At 39.6% G+C, this 17,880-nt stretch overlaps 1 protein-coding gene across 4 annotated transcripts in view; it reads left to right on the top strand.

Moving 5' to 3' along the window:
* Window positions 1-17,880, top strand: part of LOC119651033 (stathmin-1-A) — a 198,097-nt gene that overhangs the window by 112,916 nt on the left and 67,301 nt on the right. For 2 of the 4 annotated variants that reach the window (XM_038054347.1, XM_038054350.1), the window contains exon 2: window positions 10,354-10,446. The exons of the other annotated variants lie outside the window; for them this stretch is intronic. In XM_038054347.1, the coding sequence (XP_037910275.1) occupies window positions 10,354-10,446 (93 nt within the window). The remainder of the gene's footprint in view (window positions 1-10,353; window positions 10,447-17,880) is intronic. 4 annotated transcript variants of the gene reach the window in all.

Raw genomic sequence — 17,880 nt, forward strand, 5'->3', positions numbered from 1 at the left:
ACCCTATCTTTACAACGAGCATCCAAATAAAGGTTAATTACCAACAAGAAAACTGGCTATTATTTCAATTGTGCGGTGGTATCTAAAAGGAGCCGAAAATGGTATTAAAATGTAAAGCTTTCAATAAAAGATTTTTTCCCTGTTCTCGCTCGGAAACATTTCCTTGTTTCCGTTTTCCTTTTTTCCCTCCGCTCGTTACTCTCAGCGCCACAAACAAAACACTTCTCCTTTAATGCTTAAACAAGGTTTTATTTAAAATGGAAATTACCTCTCCACGATTATGGTTACTAAATTCTTGACTCCACAAGTTTCATTAACATTTCAGGCGGAGTAGGCTGTTTGTGCTGTTTACATGAGGAGAGGGGGAGGGCATTGTTCGTATTGCATTGTTCTTTCGTTGTTTATACATAAACGCTTTTGTTTCCGAAATTAACACCAGGAAATTATGGTAAAACAACAAGGACGAGAACGATTTCGCAGGATCTTGTGTAGGCAATGTTTTCCGAATTTTCCAAGGGAAGAATGAGAGGAGGCTTTTCACTATGAAGCACTATAAAAAGTTCCCAAGAACAGGGAGTAATCAGAACTGAAAGACAGCCCTTATTAGGGATCGGGCAAAAAGTAGGAACAAACTGGTGCACATGAGTGATTTTGGGAAAAGTTACAGTCTCAAGGATCTCTTGTTTCCAGACAGAATCAAATCACTTTTGCATTGTGGAAAGTCTGGACGCAAGTAGGTCATTGAATTCAAGGGTCCGAATACATTTCCTTTGTAAACGTGAGTTCTAAAGAGCAATTGACTTCCGATTCCAAATATGCAAAAATTTATATCGAAATAAGGACACAATTTTAAGGATTCATAAATTCCATGAGGATGTGCTAGACTTATCAAAAGTTCAATATTCTTGTCATTCACCTTCATCGAGGAAAACTTTAAAATCATCATCCGAAAGTTTATGGTGATGATAAAAAGGAACAAAATAGGGAAACAAGAGGACAATGTCGTAAAGCCAGCATCTGCTGCGAGATCCAATAGGCAAACAATGGAAAAGTATCGATCTTTTCAATTCAGCTAAATATTACATAGTACTAGGGAGCAGATGGTCTATGAGAGGATGTACCAAGATAGAATATTTATGTTCGGAAGATGATGTTGCTTGGCATGTTCAAAGTTTTTATGACATTCCAGAACTTCATTGTGGAAAACAGCTCCGAAAAGTTGGTTACATGGGTATGTCTCCTAAGTTGCATACTGCCGAAGTAAATGTCCAGGAGAATATCGATTTCGAGAGTGGGTCCTTCATTATTTCCTGAGAAAATCGAAGGCAATGGTTTTCATTGAAAGGACAATTCACCGCCCGAATAGCAAAAGGTCGGGAAACAACAAAATTTGTATTCTTTTGATGACTTCGATTCTCTTTAAGAAAACTAGAAATGAAGGCTTTGCCTTTGTTACCCTTTTGCGACTTACTTTTTGCTTTTTTTGTAGAACGGAGTAGCTTTAACATTCTGATAAACATGCTTTCTCCAGTGACACTGCTACAAGCTCCTTCTTATATCCCTCGTAGTAGGAGGAGAGTCCAACCTATTCATGATTGACTTTTTGACTTCAATGGGCAATAGAACGTTTTCACAAGTACTTATATACCCACCCACCATAATGGTCGTGCCTGGAGGCCAACTCACCGACTCCCTGGCAAAACATAATAGCTTTTGTTAGGATTATATAGTAATCAGATTCTTTTTCGCCTTCCGGCGGCTGTACAATGGACAAAAGGGACAACAGCACGGACATCCCAGTGAAATGGGTAAACTATTGGCCACAGGAGAGTAAGTGAAGATGATGACAGTTGGGAGTATTGGTGTTCGTTGGAAGTATGAGACTATGCTTTTGTATTCCTTTCAAGTTACCCCGAAAAACTAAATAATGGTCGCAGTGAAAGGCAAATTTGATTTGGAAAGTTCTGGGTAGAATTGAGTGCTCCCGGAAAATTGTACAGAACCAAACATTTTTATTGCACTCCAAAATGCAAATTATTTGTTGTGAAAATTGAATGTAACATAGTTTTCGTGCGGAAGTTTGGAATAAGTCGTGATCCTTTTGCTTCAAAATTATTTTGAGAAGTTGTAGTTTGTTTGAAATTTTCAAACTCTGAGACCAGATTGTAATCAAATCAAGGGTTTTGTATAAAAATTGGCGATAGTGCGTAGTCGTTGATAGGTAAATAGGATTGATAAGATTTATGTATGACAAATTGACCGCAGCCAAAAAAAATAATTAGTGGAATGTTTTTTAATTTCAAAGAGAAACTTTAAATCGAGTTGCGCATTTACGAAATCATAGGTTCTACATCGTGATAAAATCTCGGAGGAACTTGAAATCCAGAGCGGAGTCTCCCAGGGTTGCCTTCTGTTTTTGATACTTGTTCTTCCCGTCATGGTGTTTTCCATGCTACTTTGGCTGAAGGAATTTGAGGACTTCAATCGACCACATCATCCTTTCTCCAATACCTCAACCACTGAATCATGGACCTTAGTCAAATGGCTCTGGATTTGAAAAAAGAGGCAACCCGAGTTGGATCGAAAATACATACCAACAAAACTAAGGCTCTCAGTCTGATAGGTCATCGTACTCTTCCTATTTACATTAATCGGCAGAATATTCAGGGCGTTCTGTAATTTGCATATCTAGGCAGCGTTGTTTCTGCTCTTGCAGTTCTGCCCTAAATCTAGAAGTGTAGCTTTATTGACACAGACATCAAGTTGAAGCTAATCCAGGTTCTTTGTATGCTGGTATATGGGCGTAGTACATGGAAGTGAACTCTGCAAACCTTTCTCAACTCGTGTCTACGTTGAGTGGTCCGGGGAGTCTATCCTGAGACAATATTAAATAAGAACTTCCTCGGCATACGGGCAGATTACTTTCTGAATATAAACGAAGAGTGTGCTGCGTTTGACTGAGTTGTAAATCGAATTACTGTGGCTATTATTGGTATGCTGAACTGTCCCTAAATATGCGTCCATGATGGTTCTCGTTGAGATATCCTTCTTCAAACGCAACGTAGCAAACGACCAAGCACTGTGAGACAATATTTGTACTCTGGGATCTTTACCATAGACTGTTTCATGTTTTCGTTCGTCATTGGCCGTACATAAAGATTAGGGATTTTTTTAGAATTGACCTAACGCCGAGTGTCAAATAGAATGTTTTGATCCCTGGCGTTCCAGGAATATATGGTCGCATTGCAGTATATTGTTATCCTCCTACTGCTACGATCAGGCTGTTTCAGAACGAGGGAAACAGGGTTCTATAGGTCTTTTTCTTCTCAATCTCTGATTTGAGCTGTTGTCATTTCTTCTCAGAGAAATGTCGTTATTGAATTTATACGTGAAAAGATGGCAGCTGCCACATTGTGGACAAAACGTCTGTAGAAATTTATTATGCAAAAAAAACAGAGGTTCAAGATTTTTTACACTCTTTGATAATGGCTTAGTCCCTTTAATTGTGACCTTGTATCACAGATATTCAATTTTGGGCTTTCCTAATTTTACTTTCCTTCCTTCACGATGAAGCCATGAATACGAAATCTTTCCAATATAAGATTGAGGTCGTTTTTATGTTTTTCTGATATATTAAGATGCCATGAACCATTGAAAAATCTGGGCTCTGTTTGCGATGCTAAATAGCGTGACGTGGAATTCATACTGCCCAGGCGGTCCTGGAAGGCAACAGATATCTACATGCGTCCTCGCTTCAACGTAAAGAGAAGTTTGCATCTGGGAAGTTGCTGCGCGAAGTTTTCTATGTGTTGGACGGGATACTTATGTATCTGGTACTGTCATAGCATTGAATACGCTATAATCTCCAAATATTCTTCAAGCAGGCCTTCCGAAGGAGAAGGAGATTTCTTCGGGCCCAGAATAAAAATTTTAATGAAAAAGAAGATAAGGTTCCCGTATAATTTTCACTTATGCGGCCCTTCCTCCAAGAGCTCACTTGCGTATACATTCGACGAAGATTTTACGATTCCACTTATGATCCTATTTTCTATTTCTTGCTTTGCGTATCTGGGTCTTTCACTTGCTTTGGTTGCCTTAACGAATTCTTAAAGAATGTGCTTATCGTTACCACTCCAATTATTGCCAATTTCATTCTGTTATCGATTATTTTTTAGCCCCAGGTGTCTGGTGTGGGATTTCGCCTGAGGTTTGCATTTAAACATAATGTCACTTCGTCATAGGTTTCAATCCTCGTATTATTGGCTGCGTAGAAAATACGGTCTGATTTTGTTGCTTTCTAAAGTTTTGGGGAAAAACAAAATTTTATTGAAATCGGTTTACTGTCTGTCACACGCACTTTCTTCGGAAGTGACTGCACCATTTGGGATAAAATTTGGTAAATATATGTAGACTGTGAAATCCAACGCATACAATCAAAGGTATTATTTTGTGCAGATGGGAGAAAAGGGGGAGGGGAATTCTACATACAAAACTATAGGGGATTTTTCTCCAAGTATTACCGTATGGAATATCTAATACAAGATCCCGCTTTGCACTTTAGAAAACGGGTCTCAGATTTGGCATTGCTTGCAAAGTAGGGGAGTGAGGAAGGGATTGAAAAGTATAAACTTAAATAGCCGGGATTTATTCTCAGAAGCTGGCGAACCCAAAAATCGGAGAAGAAATCCTGAGGACGCCTTTATATTTTCTGGGAAAGCTTTCTTGTGCGTGTGTATGTATGAGGTGGCGAGAGGCAAAGACGCTGAGCACTCAGACCATAGTACTCGATTCCCCGTCTAACAGAATATCCCCGAGAATGTGTCACAAGATTTTCGTTAGGGGATGTGATGCGTCCACAGACAAGTCATTTATCTAGAAAATGTTCCCTGGATTCCACTTGCTCATTGCAGGATGTATACGTATCATTTCGTAGAATCTCTTTTCTAAACATAACGTCTGGCTAGTGAATTATGGGCAGGTATAATGCTCAAAATACTTCTCATTTTTCCATAGGATAAGCTTTACAGTATATTTGTTTGGTTCTATTAGGAAAAGTTTACTGTCCTTCTGGGAAGCTTGCTTCCAGTTTTTCATTTTAACCAATCCTGCTAAAATTGCTGGTTTCGGTCCGGGAATGGGTGAATTTAAAGCCTCTTTTGCTCAGGTATCTAAGATTTTATTTTCCCATAACACCATAATTACCGAAGGGTTGCTTCACGCCCTCAGTGCAGTTTGACCGTTGCCCTTTAACCGCTCGTCAATCACCCAGGCAGCTGCTCTTAGGATTGCACTGAAAGGCTGTTGCATATTGTCCCAAAGTAAAACCCCACCTCGCGTTTCGAAGGTTGACTACCCTGTTCTATTTTTGAGCCATCGGTGCAGAAGATATCAGTATATCCCGACGCACATTCTTCTTCTTCGGAAGTGTTGTCAGTTTGTCACGGTAATTGTTTAAAGGACAGGGACTTGATAACCTGGACTCTCACCATACTGCGAATTCTCTGCAGGAAACGCGACAATTTTTTATCACTCATTGACCGGTTTCGGAAAAATGGCCGAAGACGTGTTTCCGCTGACTCGCGATCCACAAACGTACTTGTCGATTACAAAATCAGTAATTCCTTTTTGTGGCGTCAGTCCACCTGAACTTATCATGACACGTATGTCTTTTCGGTGACCGTATTTGTTATCCATATTTTCAGTGACCATTCGTACTGAGAGTGTAGTTGAATGGTTAACGGATTTTCTAAACATTTTTCCAATTTCCCTCTCCCCTTGAATTGGCTTTAGGTCTTGTTTGTATATTAATTTTATGGACATTTTGTCCCTAGTGGTGATTTTCGAGTTGTCAATGAAAAGTTGAAAAACTGGGTCTTCAGAGACTGCTCCTCTAGCTTCACTTTTCCCGTCAATATATTGTTCAGGACGACTTCCCCTTAAACTGTGCCCAAAAAAAACTTTTGCATAAATGATTATCTCTACTTGACCTTTTTGGCCTTCATTATCTGATCTGTTTCTAGAGTAGATAATATTTATTGAATAAGCAAAATCTTCAAGATATTTTTTGCTTAACACGAATATTCCCGACTTGGTTTTAATTTTATTTAATTTTAACAGATAACAAACAGTAAAGTCCAATTCCTTATTGTCCTCAGGAGGAGGAGAAAGCAATAATCTTATACTATGCCTAAAACTACTTAAAGTAGAGAAGTTAAAAGGATGAAGCTGTTGTGTGTTGTAATTTTGGCTACGCCTAGGTATCGGGGAATGAAAGTATAGCTCTGCGAAGGGCACGTGTGCTATAAGAGGCAGGTGGTGTCGTTAGTGGCGGAGTAGTCCATCAGACCCGAAGAAAGTTTAAAAAATGTGCCTAGATCCAGATAGAATCTGCGCTTTTGTAGGAAGGGAGGGTTCAGAAAGTGGAGGCAAGAGGGGTAGTTCACACGAGGCAAGCTTTTCTTAAAGAAGAGGGAACAGGTGAATTTGCGTTGCACATTTTCAAGGGCAAGACAATCACAGTTACGGGAGGTTGACCAGACCAAGGAGCAATACTGGATGTTCTTCCTCACGAGGGAGTTGAATAGTGCTAAGGAATGTTGGATGGAGTCAAAATCAGAAGAGGAACAAAGTATAAAGCCCGACAATTTTGCTGCTCGATTGGTGACTTCGAGACAATGGGTGTCAAAGCGGAGCTTATTGTCGAAAGTAACTCGGAGGCCTTGAGTGCAATTTAAGCAGGGTAAATAATGTCCGTTAAGAGAGTAGGAAAAAGAAGTGGGTGAGGATTTTAGGGAGTAGCAGATAGGATGACACTTTCTGACGTTTAAGGCTAAACCATTAGCCGAGCAGCAACGAACCAGAGTATCTAGGTTAGATTGAAGGGATACGCAGTCCATAGGCGACGATATAGCCGTAAACAACTTAAGGTCGTCGGCATAGACAAACAGGGACAAGTAAGGAGCGAGGGAGGGCGGGGGGGGGGGGGGGGGGGAGTTGGGACAGGAGGAGAGGAGGGGAAATGGGACGGTAATTCTCGGCAAGCGTACGATCGCCACTTTTGTGTATAGGGATGATGAGAGCCTCTTTCCAAAAGCCGGGAAAATGATTTTCCTCGAGGCTTTTGTTGAAAATAAGAGATAGAGGAAGAGAGATGAACTTACCAGTTTTGAGCAAAAAGAGATTTGGAAGAATATCGTAGCCAGATCCGACATAAGCATCAAGTTTGCCAATGAGGTACTCGACAAGGATAGGGGTGAGAAGGGGAATGGTAGGCGAATCAGGGCAGGCTACATCCACTATCGGGAGGGATTCGGAGGAAGGAGGGGGAACATAGACTGAGGAAAAGTAAATCACAAGATAGTTAAGGAGAGTTAGCTGAGAAGCCAGAGAATTTACTGGATGGAGGGGATAACAGGACAGGACAGCGAGAGTTACGAATGTGGGTCCAGAAAGTTTGAGGTTTCCGGGGTTTAGTGAGTCTTCAACACCGGTCAAATATTCGTTTCTGGACTTACGTATTAAGGATTTGACCGAGGAACGTAGAGATTTGAAGTCAGCATAGGTTCTAGAAGACAGGAACTTCTTCCTCGCAGTCTGTTTGTTTTTTGTGAACTTCAGTGATGAACCAGACGGGTAAGAATGTAAGCACTTAGCAGAGGAGGGTACATAACAAGGAAGAAAATCAGATAAAATGGTATAGAAGGTGTTGAGTGCTTGGTCACACATAAATGGAGAGAGGAGGGGGACCCAGTTGATTGCCGCCAGGGCAAATAATTATGATGTGGTTCTCGCCCCGGTTTAGGATAATTAACTTGGTCTTCATTAAGCTTGCTACTGATTTGAAACTGGTCATTCTCAACTCGTGCTAAATTTGCATACATGTACTTCACTTTCTCTTCTTCCCCGTACAACATAGTTAATGTTAGGCTGAGCAAGTAGAGGAAGCTCTAGTTTACATTCAAGCTTTATGTAATGGCAGGCTTTTGTGAATAAAAGAAAGTCGCCCAAAGACGAAAACTGCACAGATTGAAGCCGGTTAAAGAAGATATTTTCTGTGTTTTTCTTATGTCTGGCAGAACCACCATATGACCTACTCGCCCTCTACCTCACATTAGTTGTAAATAGCGGAGCCAACCACCTCTATTTTCTACAGGTGATAATTTAGAAAACAGTGTTTCGTTACAGGCTCTTTTACGATTTACATATCCTCCGTCTAAAGCGACAATAAAATAATAGTTTAGTGGATTTTCATAATGAGTTTCGACTGCCAGCTAGAGTTGAAATTTCGACTGAATAAACTCTAGTGGCAAAAAGCAGCTCTGATTCCACATTTGTGAAATGCCAATTTGTGGATTGATTATTAGAACAGATTCAAATAGTGTGACACTTCCGGTTTTGCCGTATACAATCTTTTACCGGCACTGCAGATATCTTTCCGTGGAATATGGTTGTTGTTTTTGTCAATTTTTCCAGAGCACCCCCTAGCTTCGTAAACTGAAATTACTCATGGCAATTTGACGACCATTTTTCTCATTTGATAATTACGACAAAGTATGTCCTCACAAAAACAAACCTGGGAGAATTATTGGACGGTGAAATCAAAACCATCTGACGCTTGCCCGTGGATTCCCAAATAGATACATCGCCATACGATTTGTAGATTTTCAAAGCACCAATGGTACCAAGTCTGTATGCATCATTAGCTATTTTCCAATGTATCACCAAGAGAATGGAAGGAGCGCTACGGAGCAGAATAAATGGTGCTTTTTGGCAGTCCAAAAGTAAATCCTCAAATTAAAGCTTTTTTAGGTCTGGAAACAGATCGAAGTGGCTAGGGGACAAATCTGGTGAATACGGCGGATATTCCAACAATTCGAACTTGAATTCATGGATTTTAGCCATTCTCAAAATGCTCTTGTGACACGGTGAATTGCCCTGATGAAAAAGATCTTTTTTCTTCTGCAAACCTGGCCTTTTTTCACGAATTTTTTCCTTCCGCCGATCTTAAATATTCAGAATTTGTTTTATCAGTTTGTCAGTAATTGACAAACAAAATTCCTTTCGCATCCCAAAAAACTAATGCTTACACCTTCTTGGCCGATTTCTGGACACTAACTCGTTTCGGAGCCGAGGAACCAGGTTCACTCCACTTTTTGCCTCTTGTTTGATTCAGGGTGATAGCCCCAAGTCTCATCCATAGTCATCAATCGACTCACAAAATCCACTTTATCCTTTCGAAAACGTTCTAAATGTTGCTGAGAAAATCGCATTCGAATGTGTTTTCGTTCCATTGTTAGCGAATGCGGCACCCATTGTGCATACAGCTTTCTGAAACTCAATACTTCAATCAAGATATTGTTTATACTGCCCAATGAGATGCCTAGAGCTTCTAGTAAGTTTCGTTCAGTCACTCGACAATTTTCCAATACGATATCCAGTATTTTTTCTACGATTTCTGGTGTCGTTGCTGTTTTTGGACGTCCTTGACGTGGATCGTCATCAAGGTTTGTACGACCAAGTTTAAATGCAGCAACCCATTTTTCTACTGTACTAAATGAATGCGAAGAGTCCTTAACATTCGTTCATAAATTTCCTTTTCTTTTAAATTGTAAAAAAAATACTCTGACACATTGATACTAAATGGCTTGTAAACAAAGAATGAATTGACAGATCAAAATGAAACTTTACATACGTTTATATGAAGGGTGTATCAACATAACAAAAAAAATGTAGGCTAGTGGCAACGCCCTCTATTAGTGAAACGTAAAACTTATTGAAAAACCTAGTATTGCACTATACTTTATTGAATTAATTGAAACATTGATAAAATCAACTACCAGAACGCTACTCCCATCTGAGAGCCAAAAAGGGATAAATGCAACCCACAACTGTTATAAGAAACAAAAGCTTGGAAATCTAAAACAACTGGGAATTTGCAATATTATAACTCCATATGGGCCGTTAATTCGCCTTCATATAAATAACCTGAATCCCGTGGGATCCTGAAACTGACTTTGATTAATTTTACTTCCTGACGGAATTTACCCAATTGTGGGTGTAGTTGAATGGAATTGTTATATATTACTTAGTTCGTACCATATTTTATACCTCCCACATTGGAAGTAGCTTTCTGCAATGTAATTGGTATTCCAGGGGATTACATTTAAGGCATAGGATAGAAGTGTCCATATTAAAAACATATTACTATAGTCAGAATGGAAGCATTGATGGAAAGTCTAATGGTCAATTAAAACGAAATATAATATTAATTAAAATATGAAAATTCTTTGTTGTTTTCAAATTCTCGCATGCCTGGAACATTGATTTGATTCAACGTACAATTTTGAAAAATAGCTGTGGCTTCAAAACGGTTTGCAGCGCCTATGAAGAAAAGTAATAAAATCCGAGCAAAACAGCCACGCTCATCAAAGAAAGTGAAATTTATTAGTGAGTATAGTTGTTGTAACTTACATTATGTTGTTGTTGTCAATCGTTGTCGTGATAGTTAAATTGCATTAATTTTTTTTTTATTATAATAATCTATAAATAAATATAAAAAATGTTTAAGTGTTCCTCTTTAAGTTTAGCAATGTTTAGTTTTTAAAGCTGTATCTAATTTAATACTTATTATGCAATTGATATTCCAATATATTCAATTAGAATATAAATCTTGAAAGTGTTAGCGGTTAAGCAAAATTTCTTGTAAATCCTTTTTCCTTATTTCTGTGAAAGCGATCAGGATTGCCAAGAGTTTATAGTTATGGTTCATATTTTAAAATGCACTTAAATAAATGTCATTTATAGTGAATTAAACATTTCGAGAACTGTCTATTTTCAAGGTTTCGGTTTAGAAAGCCGTCGGTTAATTCAAGGGGCCCTTCGCAAACCGAAATGGTCATTAAGGGACTAGTACCGATTTCTGAGCAAAAAATTACATAAAATTCATTTTTTTCTGGTTTATTTTATTACGGAACCTTTTGCAATTTTTTTTATTATAATAATTAATTTTTCTTTTTTTATTTTTTCATTCTTTATATAATTCTGTAGATGGTGTTGAAGTGTAGTCGTCGAAAATTACATCACCACGTGGGGCAGAGATAATCTCAGAATTGGCAAGTCTAAAACAGATATAATTCAAAAAGTTCTTCAAAGAAGAAGGGGCCTTATAATATAATCCACCGCCTTTAATAAAACGTCATTTTAAAAACAAAATAACGGACGTGAAAAAAAATTTCATTGTTTTCTCTCTTTTTTTCCCGTGCTAATTTTTTTCTTTTCAACTTTTCCTAGATGTTCTTGTTGATTATAGTAAAAAACATCATAACAAATAAAATCGTTAATATTTCAAAGAGGGGATATGAACAGGCGCCGAAATTGGCCAAATTGCCTCCCGAATGTCAAAAATTTAGGAGATAATTTCTGGAAGTATAAAAAATCAAAATATGTATAAAAATGAAAATTATAACCCGTACTAGTTCCTTAAGCTGACTCTGTATGGTAAATTGACTGCATCCACTTAGGTTGAATTACGAGCTATACATAGAAATGAAATAGTTTTGCACTCGAATATTCTTCGCTCTTACACTTAGAATTATATCTAATAAACAACACCCACACAAAAAGGGCCTACACAGTTTTTTCGTTAGTTTTAATATTTGTTGGAAAGGTGGAGAGTGCAGGGGGTCGAAAGTGATGATTTATTTAACGGACTCAATCTCAGAAACTACCCACCCGAAAAATCTGGAAAAAATCAGGAGGCTGCCGCTATATGGTGCCTATGATCCGAAATACCCTCCATATCGATCTCTGTTCAAATATAATTGCCTCTAAAATCCCCATTAAATTCATCCTAGAATCAGGAACATAGAACATAATCCTACCAAGTTTGGTGAAAATCGCACTATCACTAACAAAGTTATAATGAGTCGAAGTTTTCGCTTCTGTGCAAATTCACGATTTTGAATGCTAGTATCATGCGTAAGTGGATATTCTCACATAATATATGCATATATAATATATCGTGCTAGATAGTAATGGGACAAATGTCCACTCAAATGTTTTTATAAAAGAAATACACAAAACCTTCCATACCTGCAACATTCAATTTCCGATTTGTTTACGTATGCTGACTGATTGCACTGACCACCACTTTGTACCATCTAGACAATTTTTGAATTCCATTCCCTTAAAAGACTCGCCTTCGAAAGCCGTCAAAGTTCGGAATTAATTGTTGCCTTCTGCAAAAGAAATGCTACATTCTTCGGGACATAGGTACACTGTCTCCGACTGTTTGACTTCACCAACTTTGTGTCCAAATAGCTAAATTCTCGTCAGGAAGTGCATACTATCTACACTGTAAATTACTAGATACTTTTGTCTAAACTCATGTCCGTTCCCACATCACTTGTAATGGGACTTCCCTTTTACCTTTCCAGCCGCTGGTCACTTTTGACAGCTGCACGCTATATCGTCGCCTATGGATTGTGTCTTCCTTCAATCAGACCTAGACACGCGGGTTCGCCAATGCTCTGCTAATAGGTTAACGCTACTACACTCCTACTCTGGTTTCGTATCCTTCTATCCATCCTTAACTTTCTTCAACTCCTTCGTTAAAAGTATGCTGATCACTCTCCCGCAGCTGTGATTGTCTTGCTCACACTACCCCAACGAGATCTATCATTAGTGATTTTACTATATTCCTCCCAGTCGCATTTTTGCAAAAAATTTCTGGTGCGGATGCACTTTTTGGCACTCCTTTGCATGACAAGTTTTTAAGGAGAGGAGCACATGTACAACCCATCAAAAGCGGCTTTTCATACCAGACAAACTTCCTACCACAAAATTAAAATGGATTTATTACTTCGGAAAATGGGCTTACTTGGGTAGCAATACTAATTTTTACAATTTTTATCGGGGAATATACTCTCTCTTAGACAGGCTTCGAAAATGTTGACGAAAAAATGGGCTTCATCTTCAATATTCAGTTTGTAAAGCTTTAGCTCACCAGATGACAAACGTAAATATCCATGACCGGAATTAGGGCACAAGAATCTGACAGCTTGTCGGAACATCAGGGAAAATTTCGTTCATTGAAAATGAATGGACGAAGGATGGGCGGTGACCTTTACTTATGGACATAATTTCATTCGAGATTGAATTGCTTACAGAGCAACCTTGCACGGAAACGTTTAACTCGCAACGCTTCAATTTCGTTTTTCCGCTAGTAACTGGGTTCTCTATTGGTTCTGTCCTATCAATCAGTTTCCAGAGCAGTAGAATCCACATATACACAAATATATAAGTATATCTTGCTCATAAAACGCAATAGGTGTAGGTGTCACTTTTTTAAGTAAGAACGCCCATTGCGACATCTTTCTCCTCGTCGGATGTTTTGATCAGAAGCACAGCTTCCGCCCATTGATCAATTTTCTCATCCCTTGCAACGTCAATTAAGGGCATCTTGGTGGCTGCAATCCAGCAATGAACTCACTGTCCCGAAGTGATTTGGTGATTTCGAAAATCCGAAAACACACTTTTCCACGACAGAGGTTATTCTCGATCAATAATGATTGTAAACAAGTCGGAAACTGGAAGCTCGTCCCCTCAGGTACGGAAGGTTTTGTTAGTTTCTTATGTATGTGCAGAATTATCCCACTTGGATCTGTATATGTACATATATTTAGCATGTCAAACTACTCACTCAGTATTTTGGATTGCCGTAAATGTACACTGAAAAGAGAAGAGAGCTACTGCAACTTTATCAAAAATAGTACAATTTCGATCAAACTAACATGCTTTATACTATAGTATATATAAGTGCAAATTTTTATAACTCTAGAATACTTAATGAAGGTTTTTAATCAATTTCCCAAGAAAATAGTAACAACTTGAGCAGATATGGATATGGGAGTATTTTGAGGCCTAGACACCATATAGAGGCAGCTTCATGATTTTTTTTTCTAATTTTTCGGTTGAGTAGTTTCTGAGAGTGGATCCGTTAAAGAAAACATCAATTTTGACTCTCCATATTCTCTCCGCCTTTCCAACAAATGTCAAAACTAAGACTGTTTGCTTCGAAGAATACTAATCAAAACCTTTCATTAAGGATTTATGACGATTCCCCCTTAAATTCAACATAGAAAGATATAACTTACTAGATGTGTGGGGGTTCCCACCTTCTCACCAAATTTCGGTTCAATCGATATAGGCGTTTCTGAGAAAAGTGTGTGTGACAGACAGACAGGCAGACATTGAACCGATTTTAATAAGGTTTTGTTTGTAAAACAAAGGTTGTAATAGATTGAATGGGATGAATGCCTACCGTCGAAGGATTCATTTCATTTTGGTTGCGGTGATTTTCGCTAATCACCAGTATAATTTGAAAGATCAAAAGAAATCCCGAAGTCATCTAAGAAAACTGTGAAGCGCTTTGCTGGGTCTTCAGATGATAAATAAATCAATGCATGATTAATGTGGTCGTCAGCTTACGTAAAGGGGGTCGGTACAATGAATTGTTAAAGCAATGGCCTCATACAGCATATACATAGTTTTGTAACTGGCAAAGCCTAGTAATCTCCAATGATGCCTACTCATGCACTCTATTCTTGGAAAATAGATTTTCATTTAAGCTAACACTATCTTTCCACCTAGAATATTCCTCATCATATCTTGCGTAGCATCAAGAAGCATGCGAGACTGATTTCCCTTATTTCTTAGAAAATTTTCAATTTTCTGCGTACTCCTAGTCTTAAAATCACCATTAACCTCTTACATGGTCTTACTGGAAAGTATTGTCACCATGCACCTTGGAACCCCAAAGTGGATCAGTACATTAAAGATTTTGCTAGCTTCTCTAGCTTATGTAGTTGTAGTCCCCAGTCTCATCTGGGTTCGTACTGTCACTGCTCTTAGTCCAAATTAAAAGAAGAATGCTATCTAAAAGACAGTTCTTCAATAATACAAAATCACGCTGCTCCCAGACGCTCAGCAGACGCTGCCTCACCTCTGCCCTGGACGAAACTGTCAGTCAACTTTTTCGTTCTTTCTTGAAAACTTGGGTGTTTACCCCAAAAGAGGAGTCCGTGGACTACAAAAGAGGAAGTAAGTTGATTCCCAAGTGGTCCGGTCCAACACTAAGTGGGTGCGGACTCAGGACTCTCAGCATCCTCAACAACAAAAAAAAATATTTTCTATACGTTGAGTACATCTCCCCAAGCACCGACTCCATTCAAAGACTTCTGGAAAATATTTTAGATTTTTATCTAGTAAATTATGCGTAGTCAGCCTCTCAGCCTTGATGAATGTCAGAACATATAGGGGGGGGCCAATATAGACTCGGATCACTACCTCGTTGGCATGGTGCTCCGAACTCCAATAACAACACCACCCAGAATTCCTTCTGACAATCAGGTGAGAGTTAACACTGAAGCCATCCAGGGAGCGAGATGGATGCCGCAATAACCGCAGTCAATATAGATTCTGGAGACGAAGCATCAACAAATGATCTTCATGATCACCTGAAGAACGTTATCATAAATACGGCCACAAACGTACTTGGCCCCAGCCGCAAAAAGAGTCGGAACGTCTGATTTGACGATGAATGTAAACTAGCAACGGAACGGAAGAACGCTGCATACCGAGTAATGCAGCATTCTTAAAGGTCGGGAGTACGCGCAGAGACTTATCACGAACTCCGGCGAGCGGAGATGCGACTTCACAGACGGGAACCAACAGGTCTGTGAACTCGAAAAGTACAGGCAGCAACCGCACCAGGCGGGCAAGTTTTACCAACAAGTCAGCAGGATAAAGCCTTACACACCTCGATGTTCATTCTGCCCAGACAAAGAGGGAAATCTGTTTTCCGACAGAATGGGCATATTGGAGCGATGGGTTAAGCACTTTGATGAATTACTGAACAACCAGAACATCGGTGAGTTGGAGGTCCCGCCAACTGAAGATGACGGACGAATACTGCCACCACCATCAAGTATAGAAGAAACAGTCCGTGCAATTCATCAGGGGAAAGCGAATCATTGCCTAACGACTGGCGAATAGCCATTATCTGCGTCATACATAAAAAGGGAGATATGACACAGTGCAGCAACTATAGAGGTGTCAGGTTGCTGAGTACCATCTATAAGATATTCTCCGCTACCTTGCTAGGCCGGATAGGCCCCTACGCCCAGAACATCATTGGCCCATACCAAAGAGGCTTCACTCCAGGCAAATCAACAACAGATCAGATTTTCTCTTAGCGGCAAGAGAAACTGCTGGAATATGGCCATCAGTTGTACCATGTTTATGATAGCATAGCCAGGGTAAAACTGTACACGGCCATGAGAGAATATCCCGACCAAATTGATAAGGCTGACTAGGCTGACCCTGACCAATGTGCGAGGCCAGACAAAAGCAGCAGGGTCACCCTCAAGACCATTCGACATCAACAACGGTCTACGACAAGAGGATGCCCTATCATGCATCCTCTTTAACCAGGCCTTCGAGAAAGTGATCCGTGATGCCGAAGTAAATGCAAGAGGTACGATCCTCTTTAAGTCTACCCAACTACTGGGCTATGCTGATGATATCGACATCATGGGAAGAACTACCCGAGACGTACAAACTGCCTTCATCCAGATCGAGCAGGCGGCGATTGAGGCGAGATCTTGGGCTCCACATCAATGAAGGCAAGACAAAATATATGGTGGCAACGTCAGCACCAAAAACTAACCGACCAACAACATCAAACCGGAAGAATAAAGATAGGAGAATATAACTTTGAGACCGTTGATAATTTCTCCTATCTATCGATCACAACCGATAACAGCTGCGATGATGAAATCTGCGCACGGTTGTTGGCAGCCAACAGAGCCTATTTTAGCTTACAAAAACCTCACCATAGGGTCCAAGCTCTTCTCTTCTCTTCTTAGCAAGAAAAATTGCGAACTCTTGGCCGCGTTCGAGAGAAGAATCCTCCAAAGAATTTCTGGCACCCTACATGATGGACGATTCCGTAGCCTACATAACGACGAAATCTATGAGCGATACCATGACCGTCAGGTTGTGGATAAAATCCGGCTCAATACGTTACGGTGGGCGGGTCACTTAATCCGTATGGAAGAGGATGATCCCACCTGGAGAGTCTATAAGTGCAATATCTATGGTAGAAAAAGAAGACGAGGCAAACCCTGCCTAAGATGGAGCGATGGCGTAGGTCAGGACGCCAGACAGCTTTTAGGGATATCGAATTGGTGGACCTCGGCGCAAAACCAGGATGTCTGGATTTCCTTATTAAGGCAGGCCTAGACCGGATACCGGTTGTTGCGCCATTGATGATTATGAAAATATGCGTAACCCGTCAAGTGATACTACTCTGGTTGTCTTAATTGCAATATCATAAAGTTCATAAATTATCCGATTGTACCGGACGAATCTACTAATTTTAAATATATCCACAAGATAAAGCTAATTGAGAAATATCAATCAAGTAATCACCAAGAGAAATCGTCAACGTTTGTTCCTAATCTACCCAAATTAAATCTCCGAATACATCCACTTAACTCCCGGCAACGTTTCATCAGAAGTTGTGCTTTCTTTGTTTGTCCTTTTATATTTTAATTTCACCCACAGCAAAAATGTCCCAACAAAAAACCTAATTTTATATATAGAACGGCAGCTTTCGTGACTGTGCTCAATTCGCTGGCAAAATTGAAAAATATATACCAAAAAAAATACGACTGGAAAATTGCGTCGAATTCGAATACACTCGTTCTCCTAACAAGCAATTTTCTAGGTTCGTGCAGCAGGTAGAGGGTGCTCGTTCACCATTCAGTGGCGCCTAATTCTGACTCACAGGAGACGTATTTCGACTGGCATGCAATGAGC

Source organism: Hermetia illucens, chromosome 3 (genome assembly GCF_905115235.1).
Source record: "Hermetia illucens chromosome 3, iHerIll2.2.curated.20191125, whole genome shotgun sequence".
NCBI classification, from domain to species: domain Eukaryota; kingdom Metazoa; phylum Arthropoda; class Insecta; order Diptera; family Stratiomyidae; genus Hermetia; species Hermetia illucens.